At 44.4% G+C, this 27,989-nt stretch overlaps 2 protein-coding genes across 3 annotated transcripts; one reads left to right on the plus strand and one right to left on the minus strand.

The window, feature by feature from the left end:
- The first annotated feature begins 555 nt into the window (after positions 1-555).
- LOC118398526 (clathrin heavy chain 1-like) lies at positions 556-21,367 on the plus strand. 2 transcript variants are annotated; one of them, XM_035794085.2, is made up of 32 exons: positions 556-1,144; positions 2,000-2,207; positions 5,646-5,914; positions 6,196-6,357; positions 6,461-6,574; positions 6,705-6,878; positions 7,612-7,809; positions 7,993-8,193; positions 8,444-8,596; positions 8,731-8,853; positions 9,052-9,189; positions 9,287-9,451; positions 9,649-9,829; positions 9,974-10,137; positions 10,279-10,404; positions 10,531-10,673; positions 10,909-11,143; positions 11,258-11,380; positions 11,910-12,055; positions 12,210-12,393; positions 12,538-12,730; positions 13,394-13,551; positions 13,656-13,928; positions 14,091-14,258; positions 14,432-14,581; positions 14,769-14,900; positions 15,023-15,133; positions 15,803-15,973; positions 16,170-16,391; positions 17,058-17,078; positions 19,339-19,414; positions 19,603-21,367. In XM_035794085.2, the coding sequence occupies exons 1-32, from the start codon at positions 1,103-1,105 to the stop codon at positions 19,737-19,739; spliced, it is 5,061 nt and encodes a 1,686-aa protein (XP_035649978.1). In that variant the 5' UTR covers positions 556-1,102; the 3' UTR covers positions 19,740-21,367. The 2 variants fall into 2 exon arrangements, with proteins under 2 accessions (XP_035649978.1, XP_035650135.1); XM_035794242.2 differs by lacking the exon at positions 17,058-17,078 and having other exon boundaries at positions 557-1,144.
- On the minus strand, positions 21,354-27,982 carry cfap45 (cilia and flagella associated protein 45). The gene is made up of 12 exons (XM_035794368.2): positions 27,775-27,982; positions 27,520-27,633; positions 27,080-27,222; positions 26,695-26,839; positions 26,374-26,544; positions 26,008-26,186; positions 25,686-25,815; positions 25,319-25,465; positions 24,962-25,075; positions 24,651-24,844; positions 24,132-24,356; positions 21,354-21,979 (listed from the first exon to the last, which is right to left on the minus strand). Exons 1-12 carry the CDS (start codon positions 27,775-27,777, stop codon positions 21,904-21,906), a joined length of 1,641 nt encoding a protein of 546 aa, XP_035650261.1. The 5' UTR covers positions 27,778-27,982; the 3' UTR covers positions 21,354-21,903.
- Positions 27,983-27,989: the final 7 nt, after the last annotated feature.

Here is a 27,989-nt window from a genome sequence, read left to right on the forward strand (position 1 = left end):
AAAATCAAGTCAAAAAATTGCTCAAATGCATTTGTGAACATTTTGAATAATTAAGAATGTATTCATTTTGAAACTGTATTTCAATATGACTCAACAGGATAGGGCTTGGGGGTTTAAGAACGTTTTTCTGGTTGATGTTCATTCTAGAGTGCTGGATCAAACTGGTTTTGCTATTAAAGTGGGATGCTTGGGACAACCCAACTAAAACGTTGGGTCAGGGTTAGATCTATGGGTAGGATCCCACTTTGCATTTACTGGGACCAAATGGTAGGCTATCCACAAAATTATACAATAATTCAGAAAGGATCTGCATGGGACAGTACTACAGGACATTATGGACAGTAGCTGTTCTATGTTTCGAATTTATTTAATGACAAATCACTCATTCTAGAGCTGAGACCCTGTGACAGACACGTTATTGAAACAGCTGCCTGTCTGAAGCGTGATTAATCCGGAATTGATGTAAAAGAGCGAATGACGTGACAAATTGGAACTCATTGTAAAATAAGAGTCAATAAGTGTATGGCCAAGCAAAGATGAAATCACAGATGGAACGATCATGTTGGGATGTCCTTCCCAAAATATCCCCAGCTGCTTCCGGATTGAGAACATTCTGACAAAGCTGGTGGCAAATGAAGATGGTTTACTCAGACCGTTTAACTCTGAAAATGTTTCACAATTCCGGTTTACTTAAGGGGTGGTTCTCAATGCGACAGCAGCCTAGTCTTGTCGGTTTAGTTCATTGACCGTATAAACAAAACACTTGGAGTGGGATATCTCGCTTCCTCTTCCATCTCTGATTCTGAGTCGTTTCCGCCGCCATTGCAGGTTTGGACTGAGATCAGTGCTAAAGCCACTGCCATCCATTCAGGCAGTGGAGAACGCACAAACATCCGGCGGCTACACTTGACATACGATTTTGGAATCACGACTAAGAAAATATACAAAATAACACATTGATTGGACGTAAAGATTCACTGTCTGACTACGATTTAAGAATCAGTGAGTGAGGAGGTCGTAGCTAGCACAGTGCTAACCTAGCCAGCTATCGTAGCTGCTTCGCTAGAATTTCAGGACACCGTAAAAGCAAAGAAAACCCGCAATGGCACAAATACTACCTATCCGCTTCCAGGAGCACCTGCAGGTATGAAAACAATATAGTTAAATACTATTCGTGACCAGGTAGCGTAGCTATCGCGCTACACACCTCCAGATTTTTCTCGACTGCTTGATGATTTTCGCTAACAAGCTAGCGAACTGTAGCTAGCTGTCCAACACCTGCAGCGAAATGAATGACCTCTCTTCCACCGTTGCCATGCAATGTTAACCTGCTAGCGAAAAGACTACCACAGTGTGTCAGCTAGCTAGTTAACTTTAGGGTTGCCATCAAACGTAACGTTAACAAACTGCTTTCGTATGACCGCTACTATTTGTATTGGCCTGTTAACTCCAACATATTTAATGGCTAGCTACTTAACTAGAACGATGTTTCTGCGTGACAGTCCATTCAATAACCGCTAGATGTATTTATCTATGTCTGCTAGTCTGACACTGATCTTAGATTACCTTGGACCTTCATTCGGGTAAGGCAGGTGTTGAGTTAAATTGGCTTAATCAACAGACATTAGTTCTATGCTGGTCAAAACGGCACAGCTAGCTAGTTAATACTAGTATTATTCATTTGGATGTAACTAGTTATATGGCTATAGGATGATAAAAGGGTCATGTGTTTGAGTCTTTATAAATGGCTAACTACATCACGAATCATCAACATAACATCTTAATCAATGAACCTGTGCATGGGCCTTGAGGCCAGTTAACCCACTGAACTAAAGCTACGGCATTAGTTCCAGGACAGGAGCCAACACGTTCAGGTCTCAGACAAGATTACTCACTCATCATGCAAGCATTGTTCACAGAGCCACCTCTGCAACACAGTCACGCTAGCAATTGTTTTTTCAATAAACAATTCAAAAAAATGTAATTATATTTCCTTTAGCTCCAGAACCTGGGGATCAACCCAGCTAACATTGGATTCAGCACCCTGACTATGGAGTCTGATAAGTTCATCTGTATAAGAGAGAAGGTGGGCGAGCAGGCACAGGTGGTCATCATTGATATGGCCGACCCCAACACTCCCATCCGTAGACCCATCTCTGCAGATAGCGCCATCATGAACCCTGCTAGCAAAGTCATTGCCCTCAAAGGTAAGTACTTCCACTTACCCCACCCCCTGAACAGTTTCCTTTGACTCAACTAATATGTACAGAGGCTGTGTTTAACAATTGAATTCACCCAAACTAAGTGGTTAACTACAACTTTGATTGCTGTTGACCATCATTTCCCTGTGTGTTGCTGTCTTAATGTTTGTCAGCAAGTTATTGATCTAGACCTGTCACATTCTGCTTTGCGTGTTAATGACCATATACAGGCCTGTAGTAAAACTGCTTGTAATTTGCAATTTATAGTCCAATTTGAAATAGTAACTCTATTGTACACTGATAAAATTGTCATACAATCATGAATGCTTGTCTATTTTTGCTTGTTTTTGCTCTTTTCGTTTCTTAATGCTTTCTTATATGTTTGCAGACGGTGAGTTGGATTTTATATATCATGAGTTGTGGAAGTTGTAATCATGTTTGTAATCATGTTTGCACTATGTTGGAATGTCTGTCCAGTACTGTGTATGTACTGTTTACATAGGAAGGAGTGTTAGAAAGTAGAATGGAAGCACAAGGGGGATGATTTAAAGAGCGGGAGAATATAGGATAAATGACAAACAGAATATGGAAATACAAGGAAGTTCATCAAGACCTCTAGGGTAGAGGAAACAAATCCCTGATGTAAAACGTCTGAGTATGCCATGTGCACCTTTTTATATCGACAAGTCCCCATTATGGCACATTGCACACTACTGTCTCAATGGCCTAGAGATCAAGGCTTGCACAGGCTGAGATGGTGAAATATTCCTCTGAAGCAAGATCCTTGGGATAACTTTTGATAATTTGTTATTCATGCACCTATTATAACTATATCCAGTTTGAGAGCTGGTCTTGGCCTATAGGCCGAAGTAGTCATGGTTTGCATGATTTTGTCAGTGCGTCCTTGACTGCAGTGTAAGAGAGAGACTTGCATTCAGAGACTAAATGTATTGCAGATCCTGCATATTATTAGACTACAGGAAAATCAGATATGCAATGCAATATTTATTTCAATGCTCGACTATGGTAGCCAAATCCATTTGTATTTTTGTGTTGATTGATTAATGTTCATTTGACACCCCATCCCTGTATATTGGTCTTTATGTAGCCTATAATGTATTATATTTTAATTGTTTACTTGTCAGGCAAGATAAGTGATCAAATGTGTCATATCTCTGCATTAGATGGGCTAACCTGTTGTTTTTATATATTTTCGATGGTAACATGTGAGAACTATAGCAGGTTCATCATAGGCTACAGCCACAAGAAATGAATGACTAGGAAACTCTTTCATTGCTCCAATAATAAGCCTGGAATTAAATTGGTGTCAGTCGGTGCATCCCAAGACACTTCTCGTACCTCATCACATCTGTTTGTGCTTTGTGGTCTTGTGTTAATCTGCATTCAGACCCAACCCAAACTCCTTCATTCATCTCAGGATTAATAGTGGGTTAGGAATCCTGTAGAGCTGCTTGAACTTCAGATTTGCACCCCTGAAGATGACTTATGACTAAGCAGATACGTTAGAACTTGAGTAGAAGGGCCTTATACAGCCTCTGGCTTTTGTTGTTAAAGCCTGAATTCAAAATTGATTTTAAAAAATGTGTTGATACCCCATAACTACAAAGTGAAAACACGTTTTTAGAAATGCTTACAAATGGATTGAAAATAAAATAGTGAAATCTAATTTACATAAGTATTCACACCCCTTTGCTGTAACACTCCAAATTGAGCTCGGGTGCATCCAACTTATTTTGATCATCTTTGATGTCACTACAACTTGATTGAAGTCCACTTTTGGCAAATTCAATTGTTTTGGCATGATTTAGAAAGAAACACACCTGTGTATGTAAGGTCCCACAGTTGTAGGTGCATGTCAGAGCAGAAACTATATCATGAAGTCTGAGAGAATTGTGATGAGGAATATATCTGGGGAAAGGTATAAAACAATTTCTAGAATGTTTAAAGTTTCCGAGAGCACAGTGGTCTCCATCATTGGGAAATAGAAAAAAATATGGAACTACCCACACTGCCTAGAGCTGGCCGTCTGAGCAACCGGGAAAGAAGGACCTTGGTCAGGGAGATGACTAAGAACCCAATGACCACTGACAGAACTACATAGTTCCTTGGCTGAGATGGGAGAAGCTGCCAGAAGGACAAGTCTACAGCACTTCACCAATCTAGGCTTTAAGGGAGTGTGGCCGGACAGAAGCCACTCCTGAGAGAAACGCACATGACCTCACGCCTTGAGTTTGCAAAAAGGCACGTGAAAGACAGAGCATAAGGCAAAATATTATGTGGTTTAATGAGATACTCTGGCCTGAATGCAGAGCGCCATGTCTGGAGAAAACCAGGCACAGTTCATCACCTGTCTAACCCCATCCCTACCTGAAGCATGGTGGTGGCAGCATCATGCTATGGGGATGCTTTTCAGCGGACTGGGAGACTGGTAAAGGGGGAACAATGAATGAAGCAAAATTGATGAGAACCTGCTTCAGAGTACAAATGACTTTAGACTTGTGACAGGATTTCTGTTCCAACAGGACAATGCATACAACCCCAAGCATACAACCAAAGCAATGCTGGAATGGCTTCAGAACACGAATGTAAACGGTCTTGAGTGGCCCAGCCAATGCCCAGACTTGAATCCCATTGAAACTCTGTGGAAAGACTTGACTTCACTGCTGATCCCCATCTAATTTAACAGATTGAGAAAATCTGCAAGGAAGAATGGGAGAAAATCCCCAAATCCAGATGTCCAAAGCTGATAGACATACCCAAAACTACTCAAAGCTGTAATTGCTGCCAAAGGCACTTCTACAAAGTATTGACTCAGGAGTGTGAATGCTTATGTAAAAGAGACATTTCTGTATTTCATTTTCAGTAAATTTGCAACATTTCAATAACCCATGTTTTCACTTCGTTATTATGTGGTGTTGTGCGTAGATGGTTGATAAATCTATTCAACCCATTTTGAATTATTCAGGTTGTATCACAACAAAATGTTGGAATAAGTCATGGGGTATGAACTGTCTGAAGGCACTTGTTTGTAAGTTGTCAATTCACCCAGTCCCAAGAGGTTGTTGCTTATTAGCCTCATCTGGATTGGTCAGTGTCTTCTGCCTTTTGTATTGAGTGTTTTCATAACTGAATGCAGATCTGACCATGTTATTGGTTGTCTGCTGTGGTCTTGCTTTCTACATTGCAAGTGCTGTTTTTGTATGGTCATTTAGTGGTGCTCGCACCGAACCATGACTACCAATATTTCTAAATCGAGCCGAATTTGCTATTACAGTATTTTAATTTTCCCTATAGTATAATGTTTGTGTGTGGGGATTAGTAGTTGACATTAGTTAGTGGTGATGGTGTTTATTTATTTTATTGAACCTTTATTTAACTAGGCAAGTGCTATATCATCATACCTTTTTCTGTATGAATTTTCAGCTGCAAAAACCCTCCAGATTTTCAACATTGAGATGAAGAGCAAGATGAAGGCTCACACCATGACTGATGATGTCACTTTCTGGAAGTGGATCTCCCTCAACACTGTAGCACTTGTCACAGACAACGCCGTCTACCATTGGAGCATGGAGGGAGACTCCCAGCCAGCCAAAGTCTTTGACCGACACTCCAGCCTTGCAGGCTGTCAAATCATCAACTACCGCACCGATGCCAAACAGAAATGGCTGCTTCTCATTGGGATTTCAGCACAGGTACTGAAATAGAAGGAATTATATTGTATTTCTGGTTGACACTAGCTGTAATCTACTGTAAAGTGACTTGCATTTTTTTTTTTATTAATCAGTTAATCCTTGTGAGTGTCCACTCTTCTGTACAGAAATACACTGACCTGATAGAGGCTAATCTCTTGGTTTTTAACTGTATTGAAGCTTGAACGTCTTCATGAAATGTTCTGCCCTGAAGGCTTAATTACCACTGGAAAAGACTGCTGTAAGACAAGCTCTTATACAGTCTGTGTTTTCCCTGATTTTAGCAAAACCGTGTGGTGGGAGCCATGCAGCTGTACTCTGTGGACAGGAAGGTGTCCCAGCCCATTGAGGGCCACGCCGCAGGCTTTGCCCAGTTCAAAATGGAGGGCAACACAGAGGAATCCACACTGTTCTGCTTCGCTGTCCGAGGGCAAGCTGGAGGAAAGGTAGGACTCTCAGCATGGACATGGAGTAGTCAGCAAGTGCTGTAATTTAATTGGGGGGGGGGAAGATGTTGTTTTTCTTCTGAATATGTTTTTGCTTTTCTAGTTACACATAATTGAAGTGGGGACCCCACCAACAGGCAATCAGCCGTTTCCAAAGAAGGCAGTGGACGTGTTCTTCCCTCCTGAGGCCCAGAATGACTTCCCTGTAGCTATGCAGGTACTGGAACCACTTCACGGTAGACTGACAAGCACTCATACCTATTCCATACAGACATGCAGGGCCTCAGCATTAATACCCGCTGTGATACATCTACTGAAGCCGTGTGTCCCTGCTCTCTGTCCTCTAGATCAGCTCTAAGCAGGATGTTGTCTTTCTCATCACCAAATATGGCTACATCCACCTGTATGACCTGGAGACTGGCACCTGTATTTACATGAACAGGATCAGCGGGGAGACCATCTTTGTTACAGCCCCACATGAACCAACCGCTGGCATCATTGGAGTCAACAGGAAAGGACAGGTAATTCTCCACTGGGTAGCCAGGAGTGAAGGGGAGTGTGTTAGTCCTTTTATCGGGAGTAACCATATACCAGTGAGCTGATCAATGAGTTTCCTTTCCACACACAACCATTAAATATTCAGGAGGATGGAAAGCTGATCCATGTCTGTAGAGCCCACTGCTCCAGCTCTCCTCAGAAATCACAAATACTATACCTGTGTGATGGCTTGAGAGTCCCATTTATTAAACAGTGTGTGTTAGAAATTGTGTGGCAGTGTGCTTTTGTCTCTTAAGAGTATGATTGATGTGTGTGACTAGGTGACCTTGGCTGAGGGAAGCCTCAGCAGTGAGCACCATGTGAAACACAGTTGGAAGTCCCCTCAGGTGTCCTAATCTCCTTAAAGCTCCTGGCTCGCTAACCCTCCAAGTCTGCTGCTCCTTTACATCTTTATGTATCAAACACATACATACATACACACACACACACACACACACACACACTGCTCCATGGGGATGGCCATCTGTGTACTTAATGAATCTACCAAGCCTAATTCACAAATACCATTCTCTATTCCAGCAGCAATTTTTTTACACAGTCAGTTCAATTTGGAATAAATATGAGTTTAACAAAGGAATGATATACCAATTTTGTTACAATTGTCTCCACTTATAAACTAATGTAATAGTACACATATCTTCATGTCTGTATAGGAGTGGACTCTAACCCTGTCTGTGTGTTAATGCGTTTGTCCAGGTGTTGTCCGTGTGTGTGGAGGAGGAGAACATCATCCCCTACATCACCAATGTGCTCCAGAACCCAGACCTTGCCCTGCGTATGGCTGTGCGCAACAACCTGGCCGGGGCCGAGGAGCTGTTCGCCCGCAAGTTCAACACCCTGTTCGCTGCAGGGAACTATTCTGAGGCTGCCAAGGTGGCCGCCAATGCTCCCAAGGTACTGCCAATGCACCAAAACACCCGAACAATGACATAATCGCTATCTGTGGGATGATATTTTGTCTGCAAAACACATTTCTGTCTTGTGGATGTTTTCTTTTCTCTACTCATTCTGTCTTTTATAGTTATCATACTTTTTAAAAGGTCATCTTGCATTTTTCGCACCTTTCCTCCTCCCCAGGGTATCCTGCGTACCCCAGACACCATCCGTAAATTCCAGAGTGTGCCAGCCCAGCCGGGCCAGACCTCTCCCCTGCTGCAGTACTTTGGCATCCTGCTGGACCAGGGCCAGCTCAACAAGTTTGAGTCCCTGGAACTGTGCAGGCCCGTCTTACAGCAGGGACGCAAGCAGCTGCTGGAGAAATGGCTGAAAGAGGACAAGGCAAGGAAACCATAGTTATCATAATAAACTGATACTATAGCTTTGTTCACTGTTAAGTGCGGATGTTCAACATTGAGCTTTACAGTTTTATGTTCCAATTATGTGTTGCTCAACATTTAGCACTGGTCTGTTCAAATATGCCTGTAACTATTGGGCTGGCTAGGACTCGGTTAGAAACAGTGTTGGTTAGGAATTCACAGCTTGTTGTGAGTTGTCTCAATGAATGAACATATCATGTATTCTTCTACAGCTGGAGTGTTCAGAGGAGCTGGGGGACCTGGTGAAGTCAGTGGACCCCACTCTGGCCCTCAGCGTCTACCTCAGGGCCAACGTGCCCAACAAGGTCATCCAGTGCTTCGCTGAGACCGGACAGTTCCAGAAAATTGTCCTCTACGCCAAAAAGGTTAGTGGTGTTTCTATTTTTATCGACTAGACCTGTCCAATAACATTTGACTTGACACAAAATGGAGTTCTGTAATATGGTCAAATTAGATTGTGTTCAACTATACGTATATGTTTTCCGTATTTTCACTCTAGGTGGGTTACACCCCAGACTGGATGTTCCTGCTGAGGAACGTGATGAGAATCAGTCCAGAACAAGGCCTGCAGTTCTCCCAGATGCTGGTGCAGGACGAGGAGCCGCTGGCTGACATCACACAGGTCAGAGGGCAAAGGGCCAAACGTCTTCCCCACCTCAAGAATTCATTTATCGTCCTATTTCTTTTTAGATTTAAATTTGCTGAATGGAAAAAAACCTGTTTCATTGCTTTTCTGTGAGGTGGCTGTATAAAATGATGGCTGTATACAGTAACATGAATGATGTGTGGTAGCTGATGTATTGTCTGTCTCCCTGTTCAGATCGTTGATGTGTTTATGGAGTATAACCTGATCCAGCAGTGTACCTCTTTCCTCCTGGATGCCCTGAAGAACAACAGGCCTGCTGAGGGGCCTCTGCAGACACGCCTGCTGGAGATGAATCTGGTCCACGCCCCACAGGTACACATGCATATCACACCCACAGCAATTTTATGTTTTTTGTTCCACTGACTCGTAGACTATTTTAAATAAATGCTGTTTTTTTTCCCCACTTCAGGTGGCTGATGCCATCCTGGGCAACCAGATGTTCACCCACTACGACCGTGCCCACGTTGCCCAGCTGTGTGAGAAGGCTGGCCTGCTGCAGAGGGCTCTGGAGCATTACACCGACCTGTACGACATCAAGCGGGCTGTGGTGCACACACACCTGCTCAACCCTGAGGTATAGGACTCTATCTAACACACAATCACACACTGCATGGAAAAGAATGTCCTTGACCAGAATGTTCATAGTCTTGGAGAGCGGTGTGTGTGCGCTTGTTGTTTTTTGCTCTTAAGAAATGTGACCATGACTAATGTGTGCATCTTCTGTCTGTGCACTGACTCTGTGTGTGTATATATATTGACTCTGTTCTACAGTGGCTGGTGAACTTTTTTGGCTCCCTGTCAGTGGAGGACTCTCTGGAGTGTCTTCGGGCCATGCTGTCGGCCAACATCCGTCAGAACCTGCAGATCTGTGTCCAGGTGGCCTCTAAGTACCACGAGCAGCTCTCCACCAACTCCCTCACTGAGCTCTTTGAGTCCTTCAAGAGCTTCGAAGGTAAGCAGACCATACACCTGATGCAAACCACCTAGTCTTGTCCTCACCTGCATGGAACATGGTCATGAGTGTCTCAACAACCACAGTTGTACTTCCTTTTGCTCGATCTGTATAGGGACTAAGTTCTGTCTCTGTTCATTCCAGGTCTGTTCTACTTCCTGGGTTCCATCGTTAATTTCAGCCAGGACCCAGAGGTCCACTTCAAGTACATCCAGGCCGCCTGTAAGACGGGACAGATCAAAGAGGTGGAGAGGATCTGCAGAGAGAGCAACTGCTACGACCCCGAACGAGTCAAGAACTTCCTCAAGGTAAGGGAGAAAAAGGAGAAATACTGCAACATGACATCACAGCTCTGCATACTTCGATCTTTATTTGGTTAATTACCCTGAAAGCCAGGTCTGGATGTTAGTTTGATTCTGTGAGCTGATATGAATCTTGCCTCTTCACAGGAAGCTAAGCTGACTGATCAGCTCCCCCTGATCATCGTGTGTGACCGCTTCGACTTTGTCCACGACCTGGTCCTCTACTTGTACCGCAACACCCTGCAGAAATACATTGAGATCTATGTGCAGAAGGTATACAACCTCCTATTAACCTGTGTAGGACTTTACAGCTTCTTTATTCACACGGAATTAAAGGGTCACTACCATTGTATGATTTATAAATGTTCTGTAACTAAAATATATATTTGTGTATGTCAGGTGAACCCCAGCCGTCTGCCGGTGGTGATTGGAGGGCTGCTGGATGTGGACTGTGCTGAGGATGTGATTAAGAACCTGATCCTGGTGGTGAAAGGACAGTTCTCCACTGATGAACTGGTGGCTGAGGTGGAGAAGAGGAACAGGTAAGGAGCATGGGGACATGATTTGTCTCAGCCCAGACTGGCTTTATATTAAAGGGGCCTGTCTTGCGAGGGCTTGTTTTTGTCACCAACTGCAGCTGTAGTGCATTTTAATTGTGACATTACTTCTGAAAGAGAAAGTAGGATGAAGTGGTGCTGTTTGACCCAGTTAAAAGTGGAAATATGTCTAGTTTATGAGCGCCTGAAACTTGAAAATGTATCTGTGTGTTGTCTCCAGACTGAAGCTGCTCCTACCCTGGCTGGAAGCCCGTATCCACGATGGCTGTGAGGAGCCAGCTACCCACAATGCCCTGGCCAAGATCTACATCGACAGCAACAACAACCCAGAGCGCTTCCTGCGTGAGAACACCTTCTACGACAGCCGCGTGGTGGGCAAGTACTGTGAGAAGAGGGACCCCCACCTGGCCTGCGTTGCCTACGAGAGAGGACAGTGTGACCAGGAGCTCATTAATGTGAGTGGGGAAATAATAAATACGTTTTAACTTGACGAGTACGTTGAAATGGTAATTTAGCAGTGTTTGCATATGTTTGGCCTCATACTGATCATCTTACATTTCCTGTAAAAGGTGTGCAATGAGAACTCTCTGTTCAAGAGTCTGTCTCGCTACCTGGTTCGCCGTAAAGACCCTGAGCTGTGGGCCAGTGTGCTGCTGGAGACTAACCCATTCAGAAGACCCCTCATCGACCAGGTATGGACCTGTTCCTGCATGTTAGAAATGCAAACATCGGGGCTCCCGAGTGGCGCAGTGGTCTAAGGCACTGCATCGCAGTGCCACTAGAGATTCTGGGTTCGAGTCCAGGCTCAGCTGGCTGCGACTGGGAGATCCATGGGGCGGCGCACAATTTGGCCCAGCTTCATCCGGGTTAGGGGAGGGATTGGCCTGGGATGGTGCTGGGATGTCCTTGTCCCATCGCACACTAGCGACTCCAGTGGCAGGCCGTGCACAGTGCATGCTGACACAGTTGCCAGGTGTACAGTGTTTCCTCCTACACATTGGTGTGGCTGGCTTCCAATTGGATACCACAAAATTGGGGCGAGAACATCATCCTCACAAAAACCATTGTCCCAACCTCTACTGTGATGCCCCACCCACACTTTCCTCATATTCCTCATGATTGTTCAATTGTTATTTGTGACCCATTTTGGCTCCAAGTGGCTATATTTCCTCCATTCTGGAGTAATGATTGATGTTGATTATGTCTCTTATCTTTTATCAGGTTGTTCAGACTGCCCTGTCTGAGACCCAGGACCCAGAGGAGGTTTCAGTCACAGTCAAGGCCTTCATGACTGCAGACCTCCCCAACGAACTCATTGAGCTGCTGGAGAAGATCGTTCTGGATAACTCAGTCTTCAGTGAACACAGGTACTAGGGCTACTGAAGCTCTACTATCTGTGCTCACTGGCAGACTGAGCTGTCCATTGTGTGTCTGCTCTTTCAATACTGGGAAGCTTTGGAATGTTAAAATTTTGTTTTACTTTGTCAATGCTGAGCAGAATTCATCTGTGTTTTTATTCAGAAACCTTCAGAATCTGCTGATTCTAACAGCCATCAAGGCAGACCGTACCCGTGTAATGGAGTACATCAACCGCCTGGACAACTACGACGCCCCTGACATCGCTAACATCGCCATCAGCAACGAGCTCTTTGAGGAGGCATTCGCCATCTTCAGGAAGTTTGACGTCAACACCTCTGCCGTGCAGGTCAGTGGTCAAGTCTTTTGCTCTGGGAAATGGACCATTGACCGAACAGTTGCCGGTTCAATTCACATTGTGGACAATGCTACTGTTCTGCTTGAATTCTACAGATCAAGAGGTGAACTTGACAATTTTTCTCTATGTTTTTAGGTTCTGATTGAGCACATTGGGAACCTGGACCGGGCCTATGAGTTTGCTGAGCGCTGCAATGAGCCTCCAGTGTGGAGCCAGCTGGCCAAGGCTCAGCTCCAGAAGGGTCTGGTGAAGGAGGCCATCGACTCCTACATCAAGGCTGACGACCCCTCTGCCTACATGGAGGTGGGCCAAGCTGCAGCCCAGAGCGGTAAGAGACAACATTGCTCCACGTAATGTCCAGCATACGAGCAACAACATTTTTCAATGTAGGCTTACCATTTGAGGTGAAGGTATTTACATGTTGTATCTAAATGGGGGTAACGTAGTCTGGGTATCAGTCTCTGGTTCCACTCTTTGTGTGTCATGCCAATCTCAACGTTCAGTATGCAGCTGAATTTCTGGCGATGTTGCTCATTGGTTGTAGGAAATCATTCATATTTCCCATGACAACATATGGAGCCTCGAAACAAACATTTAGCTGTTAGCTAGGAAAGTTTTATTTTGAGGCATAAAATCAAAGCTAATAGGTCTTGTGGTTGGAATTGCAGTATGTTTTTAGTTTGAGAATTTTGGTGTGAGCTAAACTTTTGACCAACTGGTTTAGTCTGGAGAAGCAAAATGGTTGCCGAGCAACCAGACATCAACACAATCTGAGAGAGGAAAAAAGGTGTTCGTTTCAATATTTGCGTAAGGATAGCTGTGAGGGTTATCGAATCACGATCAAATCATGATTCAAATTATAGAATGTTCAGAATTGAAGAAAGACCAGTATCTGGCAAATGACAGAGTACAAGGAGTAGAATGTAATAGCTGAACAGAGATGGCAACCAGGCAAGGGGAAAATGGATTAGTGTTCCCCTACTATCCTCAGGTAACTGGGAGGACCTAGTGAAGTTCCTTCAGATGGCCCGTAAGAAGTCCCGTGAGTCCTACGTGGAGACCGAGCTCATCTTCGCCCTGGCCAAGACCAACCGCCTGGCTGAACTGGAGGAGTTCATCAATGGACCCAACAACGCCCACATCCAACAGGTACTCACCAAAAACGATATACACACACAGGTTTACCTGACACATCCCTCTCCGTCACTGCTGACCAGTATCATACGTTTTCTTATTGTCTTTCTCTATACCAGGTGGGTGACAGGTGTTATGATGAGAGGATGTATGATGCGGCCAAGCTGCTCTACAACAATGTGTCCAACTTCGGGCGGCTAGCGTCCACCCTGGTCCACCTGGGAGAGTACCAGGCCGCCGTGGACGGAGCCCGCAAGGCCAACAGCACCCGCACCTGGAAAGAGGTGTGCTTTGCCTGTGTGGATGGGAAAGAGTTCCGCCTGGCCCAGATGTGTGGCCTGCACATCGTTGTCCATGCTGATGAACTGGAGGAGCTCATCAATTACTACCAGGTAAGGTACTACCATTTGGTTCAATTACTACCAATAGTCACTCTCATAGCAATTGCCTTATCCAGGCAAGAGCTTTTAACCCCATCATACCACAGCATGTGATAAATGTGTTTTTAATGGTCCTGTGTTGATTGAAGATGCCATGGTTGTGTTTGTCTCTAGGACCGTGCTTACTTTGAGGAGCTGATCACCATGCTGGAGGCAGCCCTGGGCCTGGAGCGGGCTCACATGGGCATGTTCACGGAGTTGGCCATCCTCTACTCCAAGTTCAAACCCCAGAAGATGAGGGAGCACCTGGAGCTCTTCTGGTCCAGAGTCAACATTCCAAAGGTGGGAGAGGAAGAACACTGCCAGATAGATGTCTATATGCAAGGGGATTCAAATGATCTGCATAGTCTTCCTATTTTATTTGTTTCATATGTTATTTGTGTGTGAGAGATTCAGTGACTATCTCAGTGTGCTGTTTTGGGGTGGGTGAAGGTAATGTTAATGCGTGTCTGCAGGTCCTGAGGGCTGCAGAGCAGGCCCACCTGTGGGCGGAGCTGGTCTTCCTCTATGACAAGTATGAGGAGTTTGACAATGCCATCATCACCATGATGAGCCACCCCTCCGATGCCTGGAAGGAAGGACAGTTCAAAGACATCGTCACCAAGGTAACTGACTGACTGCAACAACACCCAATCTCAGCATTGACTGGATCTCATGTTTTAGATTTGCAAACATTTTGTGTTCGTCACTCAAGGTTAAGATGTATTCCATGGTCATTGTATTAGACCAAGTATTTGTCTCTGAATTGAAATCCACATCCTGCAGCTGAATGTATGAGGCTTGTGATTCCAGGTGGCCAATGTGGAGTTATACTACAAGGCTATCCAGTTCTACCTGGAGTTCAAACCATTGTTACTGAACGATCTGCTCATAGTGTTATCACCACGACTCGACCACACCCGCGCTGTCAACTTCTTCATGAAGGTACTGGGACGCTACTGTGTCCATACTTGATAGCTTTCAATCTATCTTGTATGTCAATATTTGGCATTCAGAACGACCTGCTTGACTGTCCACTGACTGAACTTTTCTCTGTCCACCTCCAGACCAAGCAGCTGTCACTGGTCAAGCCATACCTGCGGTCAGTGCAGAACCACAACAACAAGGGTGTCAACGAAGCACTTAACAACCTCTTCATCACAGAGGAAGACTATGCGGTACTAAGATCTTTGAACATACAGTGGCAAGAAAAAGTACAGTTGAAGTTAGAAGTTTACACACTTAGGTTGGAGTCATTTAAAACTAGTTTTTCAACCACTCCACACATTTCTTATTAACAAACTATAGTTTTGGCAAGTCGGTTAGGACATCTACTTTGTGCATGACACAAGTCATTTTTCCAACAATTGTTTTCAGACAGATAATTTAACTTATAATTCACTACCACAATTCCAATGGTTCATAAGTTTACATACACTTAAGTTGACTGTGCCTTTGAACAGCTTGGAAAATTCCAGAAAATGTCGTGGCTTTAGAAGCTTCTGATGAGCTAATTGACATCATTTGAGTCAATTAGAGGTGTACCTGTGGATTTATTTTAAGGCCTACCTTCAAACTCAGTGCCTCTGCTTGACATCATGGGAAAATCAGACCTCATAAAAAACAATATAGACCTCCACAAGTCTGGTTCATTCTTGGGAGCAATTTCCAAATGCCTAAAAGTACCACGTTCATCTGTACAAACAATAGTTTGCAAATATAAACACCATGGGACCACGCAGCCATCATACCGCTCGAGAAGGAGACTCGTTCTGTCTCCTAGAGATGAACGTACTTTGGTGCGAAATGCAAATGACTTTCTCTTGTTACTACTCTGTCCTGTCCAGGCCCTGCGTGCCTCCATCGATGCCTACGACAATTTTGACAACATCACCCTGGCCCAGGGCCTGGAGAAGCACGAGCTGATTGAGTTCAGGAGGATCGCTGCCTACCTCTTCAAAGGCAACAACCGCTGGAAGCAGAGCGTGGAACTCTGCAAGAAGGACAAACTCTACAAGGTCCAGCTTCTCCAAATTTATATTAACTCATATTTTGTCTACAGACCAGTGACTATCAGCTCACACAGATACCCATGATGCTGTTGTTTTTGTAAAATGTGTGGGTCATATCATTGCTTTTAGATATGTCACTGTCTGAATTCTCTCCCCTTGTCTCCCCTGTTTTGATGTGCCTGTCTGGTGTTTTGGTGTGTAGGACGCCATGCAGTATGCGTCTGAGTCAAAAGACGTGGAGCTGGCTGAGGAGTTGTTGGCCTGGTTCCTGGAGGAGGACAAGAAGGAGTGCTTTGCTGCCTGCCTCTTCACCTGCTACGACCTGCTGAGGCCTGACGTGGTGCTGGAGACGGCCTGGAGGCACAACATCATGGACTTCTCCATGCCCTACTTCATCCAGGTCATGAGGGAGTACCTCTCCAAGGTGGGTTAGGTTGGCCACTCCTCGGGTGGCAGTTCACCCCATACGGTATTTTATACATGACCTAAACCCTTACCAGACTATCAGTGTCTCCAGTGAAAAGTAGGTACTGTTAACATGGTGATGCAATTTGAGTTCACCTTCTTTTAGGAGATTTTAAACAACCACAACTTCAGCCGATCTCATCCTGTTCTGTTTATCTCGATCATGATACCGGTAATCATGTTTCTTTTTGATTTTGATTTTATCTCTGCTACTTTTCCATACAAAAGTTCAGGAGATTCATACTGCTTAGTATTCTCCATGGCACATATTTGTCATATGGCAAGAAATACCAGAACTATCCGTTCTTGTGATGGAACAAAATGGTAGTAGAGTCTACTGGGAGGGCTCTTGTAAAAAAATTATGCATGTAATGTTAAGCTTAATATAATTATATTTTAGAAACAAGTCTGCTGATTATAAATATTGTAATTCTAACTTAAAAGTACCACATCAACAATTGTACTAGAGCTTGCATTTGTATCAAAAGTGGCTCATTTCCATCTCTCGCTGTGATTTTTCTTGTTTTCTTTGTTGATCTGATGATTCCACATTTGTTCTCTCTGGTGTGGGAGAGTTTCAGTGTTTTTTTTTCTCCTTAAGTTGCCTCTCTGAATTCCCTTTCAGGTTGATGCGATTAAGGAAAAGGTGAAAGTCCAGTCCATTTCCAGTCATTCTTTTTGACCCCCTTTAGTCTGTAGTTTGGAGGAGTAAAACTAGAGGAAACTGCATGAGTCTGTCCCCTCCCCATGTCACTGCTGCTTCTGACTCCACACCTTGACTAGACAACCCACCCAGAGTCGTCTGGAGTGGGGCTCTCCCACCCTGCCTTTGGTGAGCTGCTGGGCATGCTGGGGTTTGGAATGGCTCTGTTAGCTATTGCTCTTTGTTCCAGGGTTGAATCAGTGACTGACCAATCAGGATTCAGGAACTCATTCACCCCAGCAACACCCAAACAGAGGGATGTTTAGTTCCATTCCTTTGAGGCTGTCCACATAAACCAGCAAACTCAGTAACTGACCAGGAACAGGAAAGGATAACCTACTGTAGTCAGACAATCCTCTCCCTTAAACCTGTAGATACTAATGAAAAACTACCACTGTCTGTAATATCCCTGAGCTGCTGTTGGCTTGAGTCTGAGAATCTGTACCACTTGCCATTTAGTGATCAACCTTGGTAGGTTTGATTTGTACTGAAATGTATATTAAAACAGCCCTGGGACCACATTTGAATTGTTCAATGTTGTCCTTATAGTGAAGTTATGTAGCCTCACATTTGGCTATGCACAGCTGTAGACTGCTGTAAAGTGGGAGTGTAGAACATACTCTGTATGGAAATTGATGAAGTGACCATTCTTTCAGAGTTCCTTCTTATATAACTGTTTACGGAATTAACTCGCAAAGTAAAAAAAAAAGTTAAATATCCTGCTCCTGAGTGGCGCAGTGGTCTAAGGCACTGCATCTCGGTGCAAGAGGCGTCACTACAGTCCCTGGTTCGGATCCAGGCTGAATCGCATCCGGCTGTGATTGGGAGCCCCAACGGGGCGGCGCACAATTGGCCCAGCGTCGTCCGGGGGTCATTGTAAATAAATTGTTCTTAACTGACTTGCCTAGTAAAATAAATGTTAAATAAAATAAAAATTGGAACATGTATGTAGATGTTTTTTGTATGTTATTATAATTTTGTTCCTTTGATTTGTTATTTGTTGCATTGTAGTTTCTTTGCTATTCCAGAACTTAAGTGTGGGGTACTGTGTGTGCTTAGGGTGTGGAACGCGTGTTACAAACTTGTAGTGTGTTCAGGGCAAGCATGCATTTCACCCTCCATAGCATTTGCAGCACTTTGGACAGGCTAGGAGACATCGTTATTGGCTGTGCCTGCTTCGCGACGCCTTGACTGGCCGTACAAACCATCCCTCCATCCTCACTCCCTCCACTGTGGCTCTCTGCCTCTCATGCACTCTTCTAAACAAACAAATGAACCTAACTGCCGCTTCAGCATGTCTCTTTCCCCTTCAATGAGCCTACAGCCTGTTCACCTGTATCTTAAAACGATGTACTGACTTTGTTTTGCCAGATAGCAAGTATGTAGAGAACTGAACCCTTTGTTGTGCTCTGACAGGAGAGAAGTAACTGTCTCAAGTTGCCATATGGTTTTCCAGAAGTGATATTGTGAATTTTCAGGATGAATAGGTTGTTTCACTTACATTCAAGACGCTGCTCGCTTTTTCTTGTGAATTGTCAGTCTTGTCTTACAATTCCTGCTCTGAGCTGCTTAACAACTTATCAAGAGGTCCGACAGGATAAAGATTTGCCATATTTGCTGGTCGACAATTTAATGTAAATATAATCTTACCATTTAGAGCTTTTTTTTTTATTGTGGTTTCCAGTTGATTCGTTGGATCTGTTCTACTTAATGGCAGGGAAAGTTTTCTTGTTAGCATTTGTGGTAGTGCTTGTAATCCCTGGTAGTTCAGTTTCTGTGACGTTGGACCATATTAGAGCTGTTGAAATGGGTTTGGTTCTCTACATACAGTCCAAACACATGGAAATAGATTAATCTGGTGGCTGGATGGTGGGACCATTGTTTTTGTTTAGGCCTAGCTGTGTGTCTAATCTGAAGTTAGACTTATTTACAACCCTAATGCTTGTCAAGATTGGTAGCTAGTAACACCAGTAGCCACTAGTGACAATTCCTGATAACAACAACAAAAAACTCCCACACCCGTAGCATGGCCTGCCTCTTGCAGCCTGTTTTAATCTTGACTTTATTCGTCTCTGCCTGTCAGGAATGGTCCCATCGGCTAGCCAGTGAAATAACCCAGAGGTCAGTTATAAGGGCGTCTCATTAGAGCTCCCCATGCTGGTTGTGTCTGGTTAACATGCTCACTTCTCTGCTTGCCTCTCAGGTCGACAAGCTTGACGCCTCAGAGTCACTAAGGAAACAGGAGGAGCAGAACACCGAGTCCCAGCCCATTGTTTATGGTACGACGACCTCTACATAACCCTGCCCCTACATAAACCTGCCCCTCTATTGGTTGAATATGTTAAACGGGGGCCTATTATGCTTTGCTTTGTAGTTTTAGCAACTAGGCAATGTTAACCCTTTAGAGTGAGTTTGTATTAGCAGTTTTGGCATGATCTCATGCTAGTGTCCTCTGTTTGTGTTGCAGGCACACCCCAGCTCATGCTCACTTCAGGCCCTGGTCAGGCTGTGCCCCCCCAGCCTGGCTACGGAGGTTACGGCTACCCAGCAGCACCCGCTGGTTACGGCCAGCCTCCCCAGCCTGGCTTTGGCTACGGCATGTGAATGCCCACCCCAACCCCTAAGTCATCTGTTTCTCTCCTTATGTTCCTCACCAGCCTACCATGCTCTTCTTCTCACAGAATAGACAAACATCAAGCAAACCTGTGCTCATTCAATTATTTTTATTCTGTTCTCCCTTAACTGCAATGAATGACTTTTTATTTTTTTTTAAACAGAAATTGGACAACTTTTTTTTCTTGGTTTTCCACATTCCATATTTATGACTACTGAACACTATTTTTTTTAACAGGTATATGTTATGTATTTAAGTGGACCTTAGAAAGAAGCAGTTAGCCTTTTTGAAGTAGTTGGAACATCTGATTTGCACTGTCGTGAGAAGAAACTAATAGAAACCCTTAATTTTGATGTACTGAACGTGTGAACAGTTTACATTGTCTATTGTCTGTATAATGCATTTCATTATTGTATATTCTGAAAAAAGGTTACATAATATTTGAACATATATTGCCACTTCAATGACTATAGCTAGCAACACTAAGTAACAATAGTATATTCTGCACAGGCGTGTAGCTTTATGGAGTTTTAAATGCATAGACGTATGTATCTGAGTGTGTGTGTGTGTGTGTTCTAATGATCTAAATAAGAATTTGAATCCCCCTCGGCCTATACTGGCTCTACAGTCAACCCCAGTAGATGTTAGTCCTCCTTTGTTGACTCGGTGTGTTTAATCTAGGTGACCTGTTTTGCTGTGTACAGTGCTTGTGTGTGAGACTTGTGTCTGTGTATATGCAGGGGCGATCGACGGCTGACTGCAGACCCGTGTCTGTGTATATGCAGGGGCGATCGACGGCTGACTGCAGACCCGTGTCTGTGTATATGCAGGGGCGATCGACGGCTGACTGCAGACCCGTGTCTGTGTATATGCAGGGGCGATCGACGGCTGACTGCAGACCCGTGTCTGTGTATATGCAGGGGCGATCGACGGCTGACTGCAGACCCGTGTCTGTGTATATGCAGGGGCGATCGACGGCTGACTGCAGACCCGTGTCTGTGTATATGCAGGGGCGATCGACGGCTGACTGCAGACCCGTGTCTGTGTATATGCAGGGGCGATCGACGGCTGACTGCAGACCCGTGTCTGTGTATATGCAGGGGCGATCGACGGCTGACTGCAGACCCGTGTCTGTGTATATGCAGGGGCGATCGACGGCTGACTGCAGACCCGTGTCTGTGTATATGCAGGGGCGATCGACGGCTGACTGCAGACCCGTGTCTGTGTATATGCAGGGGCGATCGACGGCTGACTGTATTTACTCATCACCCTCCTTGTGCTGAGGTCTGTGGATGCCAGGTGTTGTGGTGTTCTAGGTCACCATATTTTTGTGTGTACATAAGAAGGATCATTAAAAAAAAAAAAGTGGCGATCCTACTCGTCGTCGTCCTCCTCAGCGCTGTCCCGTTTGGTTCGGTCAGTGCGATTGGCTCTGAGAACAAATAGAGGAATTGGAGGACAGGCTCCTTTTGGTGTCCTAATGTCAACTTGTTTAGATCAGTAACACTCCTCCTGTAGGTTATGTATTTCAATGGTTATTATGAAGAATTAGATCTCAGTACTACAGCATAGTGATTTGTTGAGAATGGTCTGAAATAAAAGCCTGTATTTACCTTGATGTATTTATTCCCAAAGTGCTTTTGAGCTGTGTGTGTAAAGTGTCATCCTAATCTCTGAACATACCTTTCTATTATCATGCATATTAACAATAAACATTGTCATAAAATCCATGCTGAAAGGGACATTTAAAAGACTAAATAAAAATGATATCCTGTAGATAAAATAATATTGGGTCCTGTATGACTGGAATCTGTTAGACACAGTCCAATTAATTGATCTAACAAAAAACAGTAGACATTTTAAAATCACATTTAAGTCAATATATTAACAACAAACGTTTCTTTTTGCTTTGAATAGTTAATGTGCACTACTTAAGGTCACGCCTACAGTACAATTATAAATATTCATAGTTTGTAATAGTCATCTTTATTCAGAAATTATCTAATGATTACTAACACAAAGGTGCTGCACTAGATTTATACCCTGTCCTAATTATTTTTTCTACCCTGTCAAAGTGTGATGGCAGTGCCAATTTATCTCTATTGTGAAATCTTTGATAAAGATCAGGGTTTGTGTTGCAGTCTGTCAGTCATGCTAGTGAGCCAGAGCAGGGAGAGCATGCACCCTTCTCTCCACTTCATTGCAATACTTCTCTGGAAGTCCAGCAGCCCTACAAGTAAAATGAACAAACATGAATTACAAAACTAAACCTGACCATCCCCCCAAAAACACTTGGTTTACACACAGCGCTGTTGCTTTCACGTAATATCCTCTGTTCCCCTCAATTCTACGTACCACTTTGTCCCTTTACATAGGAAGTCCCCACCCAGTCCCTGTACATAGTTAGTCCCCACCCAGTCCATGTACATAGTTAGTCCCCACCCAGTCCCTGTATATAGAGTTAGTCCCCACCCAGTCCCTGTACATAGTTAGTCCCCACCCAGTCCCTGTACATAGTTAGTCCCCACCCAGTCCATGTACATAGTTAGTCCCCACCCAGTCCCTGTATATAGAGTTAGTCCCCACCCAGTCCCTGTACATAGTTAGTCCCCACCCAGTCCCTGTACATAGTTAGTCCCCACCCAGTCCCTGTACATAGTTAGTCCCCCCCCCCCAGTCCCTGTACATACAGTGCCTTGCGAATATTTTCGGCCCCCTTGAACTTTGCGACCTTTTGCCACATTTCAGGCTTCAAACATAAAGATATAAAACTATTTTTTTTGTGAAGAATCAACAAGTGGGACACAATTATGAAGTGGAACGACATTTATTGGATATTTCAAACTTTTTTAACAAATCAAAAACGGAAAAATTGGGCGTACAAAATTATTCAGCCCCTTTACTTTCAGTGCAGCAAACTCTCTCCAGAAGTTCAGTGAGGATCTCTGAATGATCCAATGTTGACCTAAATGACTAATGATGATAAATACAATCCACCTGTGTGTAATCAAGTCTCCGTATAAATGCACCTGCACTGTGATAGTCTCAGAGGTCCGTTAAAAGCGCAGAGAGCATCATGAAGAACAAGGAACACACCAGGCAGGTCCGAGATACTGTTGTGAAAAAGTTTAAAGCCGGATTTGGATACAAAAAGATTTCCCAAGCTTTAAACATCCCAAGGAGCACTGTGCAAGCGATAATATTGAAATGGAAGGAGTATCAGACCACTGCAAATCTACCAAGACCTGTCCGTCCCTCTAAACTTTCAGCTCATACAAGGAGAAGACTGATCAGAGATGCAGCCAAGAGGCCCATGATCACTCTGGATGAACTGCAGAGATCTACAGCTGAGGTGGGAGACTGTCCATAGGACAACAATTAGTCGTATATTGCACAAATCTGGCCTTTATGGAAGAGTGGCAAGAAGAAAGCCATTTCTTAGATATCCATAAAAATTGTCGTTTAAAGTTTGCCACAAGCCACCTGGGAGACACACCAAACATGTGGAAGAATGTGCTCTGGTCAGATGAAACCAAAATTGAACATTTTGGCAACAATGCAAAACGTTATGTTTGGCGTAAAAGCAACACAGCTCATCACCCTGAACACACCATCCCCACTGTCAAACATGGTGGTGGCAGCATCATGGTTTGGGCCTGCTTTTCTTCAGCAGGGACAGGGAAGATGGTTAAAATTGATGGGAAGATGGATGGAGCCAAATACAGGACCATTCTGGAAGAAGACCTGATACTGGGACGGAGATGTGTCTTCAAACAAGACAATGATCCAAAACATAAAGCAAAATCTACAATTAAATGGTTCTAAAATAAACATATGTAGGTGTTAGAATGGCCAAGTCAAAATCCAGACCTGAATCCAATTGAGAATCTGTGGAAAGAACTGAAAACTGCTGTTCACAAATGCTCTCCATCCAACCTCACTGAGCTCGAGCTGTTTTGCAAGGAGGAATGGGCAAAAAATTCAGTCTCTCGATGTGCAAAACTGATAGAGACATACCCCAAGCGACTTACAGCTGTAATCGCAGCAAAAGGTGGCGCTACAAAGTATTAACTTAAGGGGGCTGAATAATTTTGCACGCCCAATTTTTCCGTTTTTGATTTGTTTAAAAAAGTTTGAAATATCCAATAAATGTCATTCCACTTCATGATTGTGTCCCACTTGTTGTTGATTCTTCACAAAAAAATACAGTTTTATATCTTTATGTTTGAAGCCTGAAATGTGGCAAAAGGTCGCAAAGTTCAAGTGGGCCGAATACTTTCGCATGGCACTGTAGTTAATCCCCCCCCCCAGTCCCTGTACATAGTTAGTCCCCACCCAGTCCCTGTACATAGAGTTAGTCCCTACCCAGTCCCTGTACTTACTTGAGCTCCCTGAGCTTCTTCTCCTTGATCTCATCAAGGCGGATGCGGCGATGGCGGGCCTCCTCGTCCAGCCGGTCACCCTCTTTGTAGACCTCCCTGCGCAGGGCGATGGCCTGCATCTCCCGCTCCCTCACCTGCTGGCGCACCCCGTCAGCGTGACGCAACACCTTGATCCTGTGTTTCTCCTCCTTGTCCTTCTCCTTACAGATGGATACCTGCTGGGCCCTGGGGTGAGAGAAAGAAAACTCTGTAAAACGCAACTGCTAATTCAGAGACCTTTACTAACATTTTAAAGTCCGGTTGTCCAAGGCATAGCATAGTGTTATGCTCTGATTTATGAAACCGCCTATAATACAAGTACAGTTATTGGGTTAGTACAGTAGTAACTTCCCACTGGGCACAGATCAATTCAACATCTATTCCACGTTGGTACAACGTAATTGCATTGATATGACGTGGAAACAACGTCACTGAGCAGTGTATGCTCAGTGGGTACATCTACATTGTGTCATGGTGTACCTCAAAACCCTGTCAAACTCAGCCCTCTCTCGCCCAGCCTCGATGGATAGGAGGTGCTCCTTATGTGTGACCTGCTCCAAGCGAGCTGCCTTCAACCTCTCCTCAACATCCACCTTCTTCTTGAGCTGCTCCTTCTCTTTTCTCCTCCAATCTCTCTCTGCTCCCTCCTGGTTCCTCCTGGCTCGAAGCTCATCCTTACAGTCATACACAAAACCACTGTAACCATTCCTCCATACCTTTTATGATCAATTACGACAACAACAGGTCAGTGTGAGCCACTGTAAAACAAATGGAACTTTGGTGCTACTCACCTGCTCTGCCTTGTGGTCTTTTTCTCTCTCCTGTAGGGCTCGCAGTCTGGCCACGTCCTTCTCCTTCTCTCTCTTGATGCGTCTCTGTTCAGCCTCGTACTCAGCCTCCCGCTCCTGTAGGGGTCACACAAAAGTATATTTGGCTGTGTTAACACGGGCATTCTAATTCAGATTTTTTTCTCTAATTATTGGTAAAAGAACTGATTTGATTGCTCAAAATACCAATTTGTGGAAAAATATTACACTTAGGCTGCCAGTGTAAACGTAGCCTTAGACACCTTTTTTTCCCTTTTTGCTTTCTAACCCAAAACAAGAAGGCCAAACCTATAATAAAGTCCATAATGGAGTAACTCTTACCATTTTCTTGTGGGTGTACTCCATAGCCCGGAGGTCAGCCAGTCTCTCCTCCTCTTTGTTGCGCTCCTTGGCCAGCAGGCTGTCCTCATTGATACGGAGGATCTCCTGCTGCAGACGCTGCTGCTCCTCCTTCTTCCTCTCCAGAGCCTGGGAGACACACCACACCATTCTGTTGTTTATTATTCCTTATGCCTAACTGCATTACGATTCATTCATTAATGATATTCATTAGTTGCAAGAGTACGAACAGATCTGGGACCAGGCTAATTCATGAGGAATTTCTAACTGAAATTCAAAGTGGTAATACATTACCCTGGCGATAAAACTGTTGTACTGCACAAGAAGACTTGTCTCTAACTAATAATACCTCCAGCTCCTCCATCTGCATCTTCTCCAGGTTCTCCAGCATCTGCTGGCCCTCCTGCTCCTTCATCTCATTCTGCAGCATCCTGTCCTCCAGACGCTCCTCAATCTGGTTTATAATCAGCTGCTTTCCCCTACAGACACACACAGGGAAGACAGCTGAGGCATTACAGTTTGGAAGAGATGTAGTGTATTTGCTTTTAAATGGGCCATTGTGTGTGTGTGTGTGTGTGTGTGTGTGTGTGTGTGTGTGTGTGTGTGTGTGTGTGTGTGTGTGTGTGTGTGTGTGTGTGTGTGTGTGTGTGCGTGAGCGTGTGTGTCCTCACTGGATCCTCTGGTGTTTGCGCAGCTCGTCGATCTGCTCCTGGGCCTCCAGGGCTCTCCTGCGGTCCACCTCCATCATGGCATCCAGACGCCTCTCCTCCTCCTGTAGCTCAGCCAGGATCTGCTGCCTCTCTAGGATCTGGGTATCCCTCACCGCGTGGCACCGGGCACCCAGGATCAACTGGCCACAACAAAAGGGTACCATACACGACACACACAAGGACACGAAGATGGAATAGTCTGGATAGGGCATGGGTATAATAACTGGAGAAAAGTGTGATATTGCAGTGATGTTGGGACTGAAGTTGAGATAAAACAAATAAAAAGAGTAGCGAAGAGAGAGTGGACGGTTGATTCTCTTGCTGTACCTCATTGAGTTTCTTGACCTCGTCCTCCTGCTCCATCCTCATGGCGTTGGCCCTCTCCAGCAGATACTGAGCTCTTTCCTTGGCCTCGGCCTCCAGTTCACTTAGGCCCTGGTTCTTCTGACGAGACAGGTCAGCCTGGCGGATATGGGCCTTCCTATCCTCAGCAGCATCCTGGTCAAGAAAAACAGCAACATTTGAACAGTGCAAGGGTTAGTTTGGGTGTAATGCTGTAGCTGGGACCCTGTACTGCCAGTTAGTCACCCAGCTTTCATGTGGTAAAGGTTGCTTACAAATTCATCAGGTACATTTGTCCCTTCTCACCATAGCTGCTTCTCTCTCCCTCCTCTGGGATTCCAACGTGAACTCCCGCTCCTCCTTGGTTGAAACCAGAGAAGCTGTTGCGATCCGCTCGATATCAGTTGGGCGGAGGATGATAGACAACCCAGACGGATCCTTACTTGGTATCCTGGAAAAATGACAGCATGATTTGTTTTTATTTTGTAATTCACCACCACTTGTAAAATGTGATTGTGGGATATGTTTATTGGTGCAACGTAGGTTCATGGAACTGGATGGCATTCTCTTTTATAATGAGTAAACAGTAATAAACACTGCCAAGTGTAGTACTGTTATTTTCACAAAGCATTAGACTTGATGATCACATCAAGTAAACGAATGAGAAGTTGAGGTATTGACTGATACTTGCTTCAGGTCTCGGATGAGGTCCTTTGTGATGATGCGAACTGTCTCTAGGTTCTGAGTTTTCTGACTTGGAGCAGACCTGGACTGGCCCCTGGGTCCGAACCGGCCACCCCTCTCAGCGTCCTTGACATTGCAGGCTGGCAGAGCCTTGAGTAAGAAAATCCAACATACATTTACACCAATTCTCTATCTCACACACACGCCGCACGCACGCACGCACGCACGCACGCACACACACACGCACACACACACACACACACACACACACACACACACACACACATACATACATACATACATACATACATACATACATACATACATACATACATACATACATACATACATACATACATACACAGACCTTGCACAGTTCAGTTGTCACATCGTATTGCTAAGTGTTAATCCAATGCAGATCAAAGAAATGGCTGACATATGGCCCACCTGTTTTGGGGTTCCAAAGAGGCTCTCATCCACATGAGAGGTGAGTGCACGGGTGCGATAGCGACGTGAATGGGAGCTACCAGAGAGCCTAGATGAAGACCCTATACTCTGCGGCTGCGATAAAGTCAACAGTGTTGGTACTGGTAGAGTTATACAGTAATTGAAAGTGTGTACAGACCAGCAAATAATTATGACTTTCATGAATGTCATTTTTATGTCAAGCAAGATTGTGGGCCTGTCTCTGATTCTACTTACCATGATGATCGTCAAAAATAGTCCACTATCATCAACCAAAATAAATAACAGCTAAAATAATGACAGGAAAGTCACCATTATAATAACACAACGAATATCCAAGGTTAGGAAGCACCTAGTTAGCTATTTTTCGTTCTTAATTATGGAAGAAGTGCTTGACATATCCCTGAAAATGAGATGTTCTGTTGTTGTGTATCCATGGAAACCCTGATCTT

Source organism: Oncorhynchus keta, chromosome 1, assembly GCF_023373465.1.
Source record: "Oncorhynchus keta strain PuntledgeMale-10-30-2019 chromosome 1, Oket_V2, whole genome shotgun sequence".
Classification (NCBI taxonomy): domain Eukaryota; kingdom Metazoa; phylum Chordata; class Actinopteri; order Salmoniformes; family Salmonidae; genus Oncorhynchus; species Oncorhynchus keta.

Coding starts and splice junctions, on each gene's coding strand:
- cfap45 (XM_035794368.2), bottom strand. Junction 26,840..27,079: donor GACCTCATCCGAGACCTGAA/GCAAGTATCAGT, acceptor TCATTTTTCCAG/GATACCAAGTAAGGATCCGT. Junction 21,980..24,131: donor AAGAAGCTCAGGGAGCTCAA/GTAAGTACAGGG, acceptor TTTTACTTGTAG/GGCTGCTGGACTTCCAGAGA.
- LOC118398526 (XM_035794085.2), top strand. CDS start 1,103: ATGGCACAAATACTACCTATCCGCTTCCAGGAGCACCTGCAG. Junction 9,452..9,648: donor CACACCTGCTCAACCCTGAG/GTATAGGACTCT, acceptor TCTGTTCTACAG/TGGCTGGTGAACTTTTTTGG. Junction 13,552..13,655: donor ACAACGCCCACATCCAACAG/GTACTCACCAAA, acceptor TCTCTATACCAG/GTGGGTGACAGGTGTTATGA.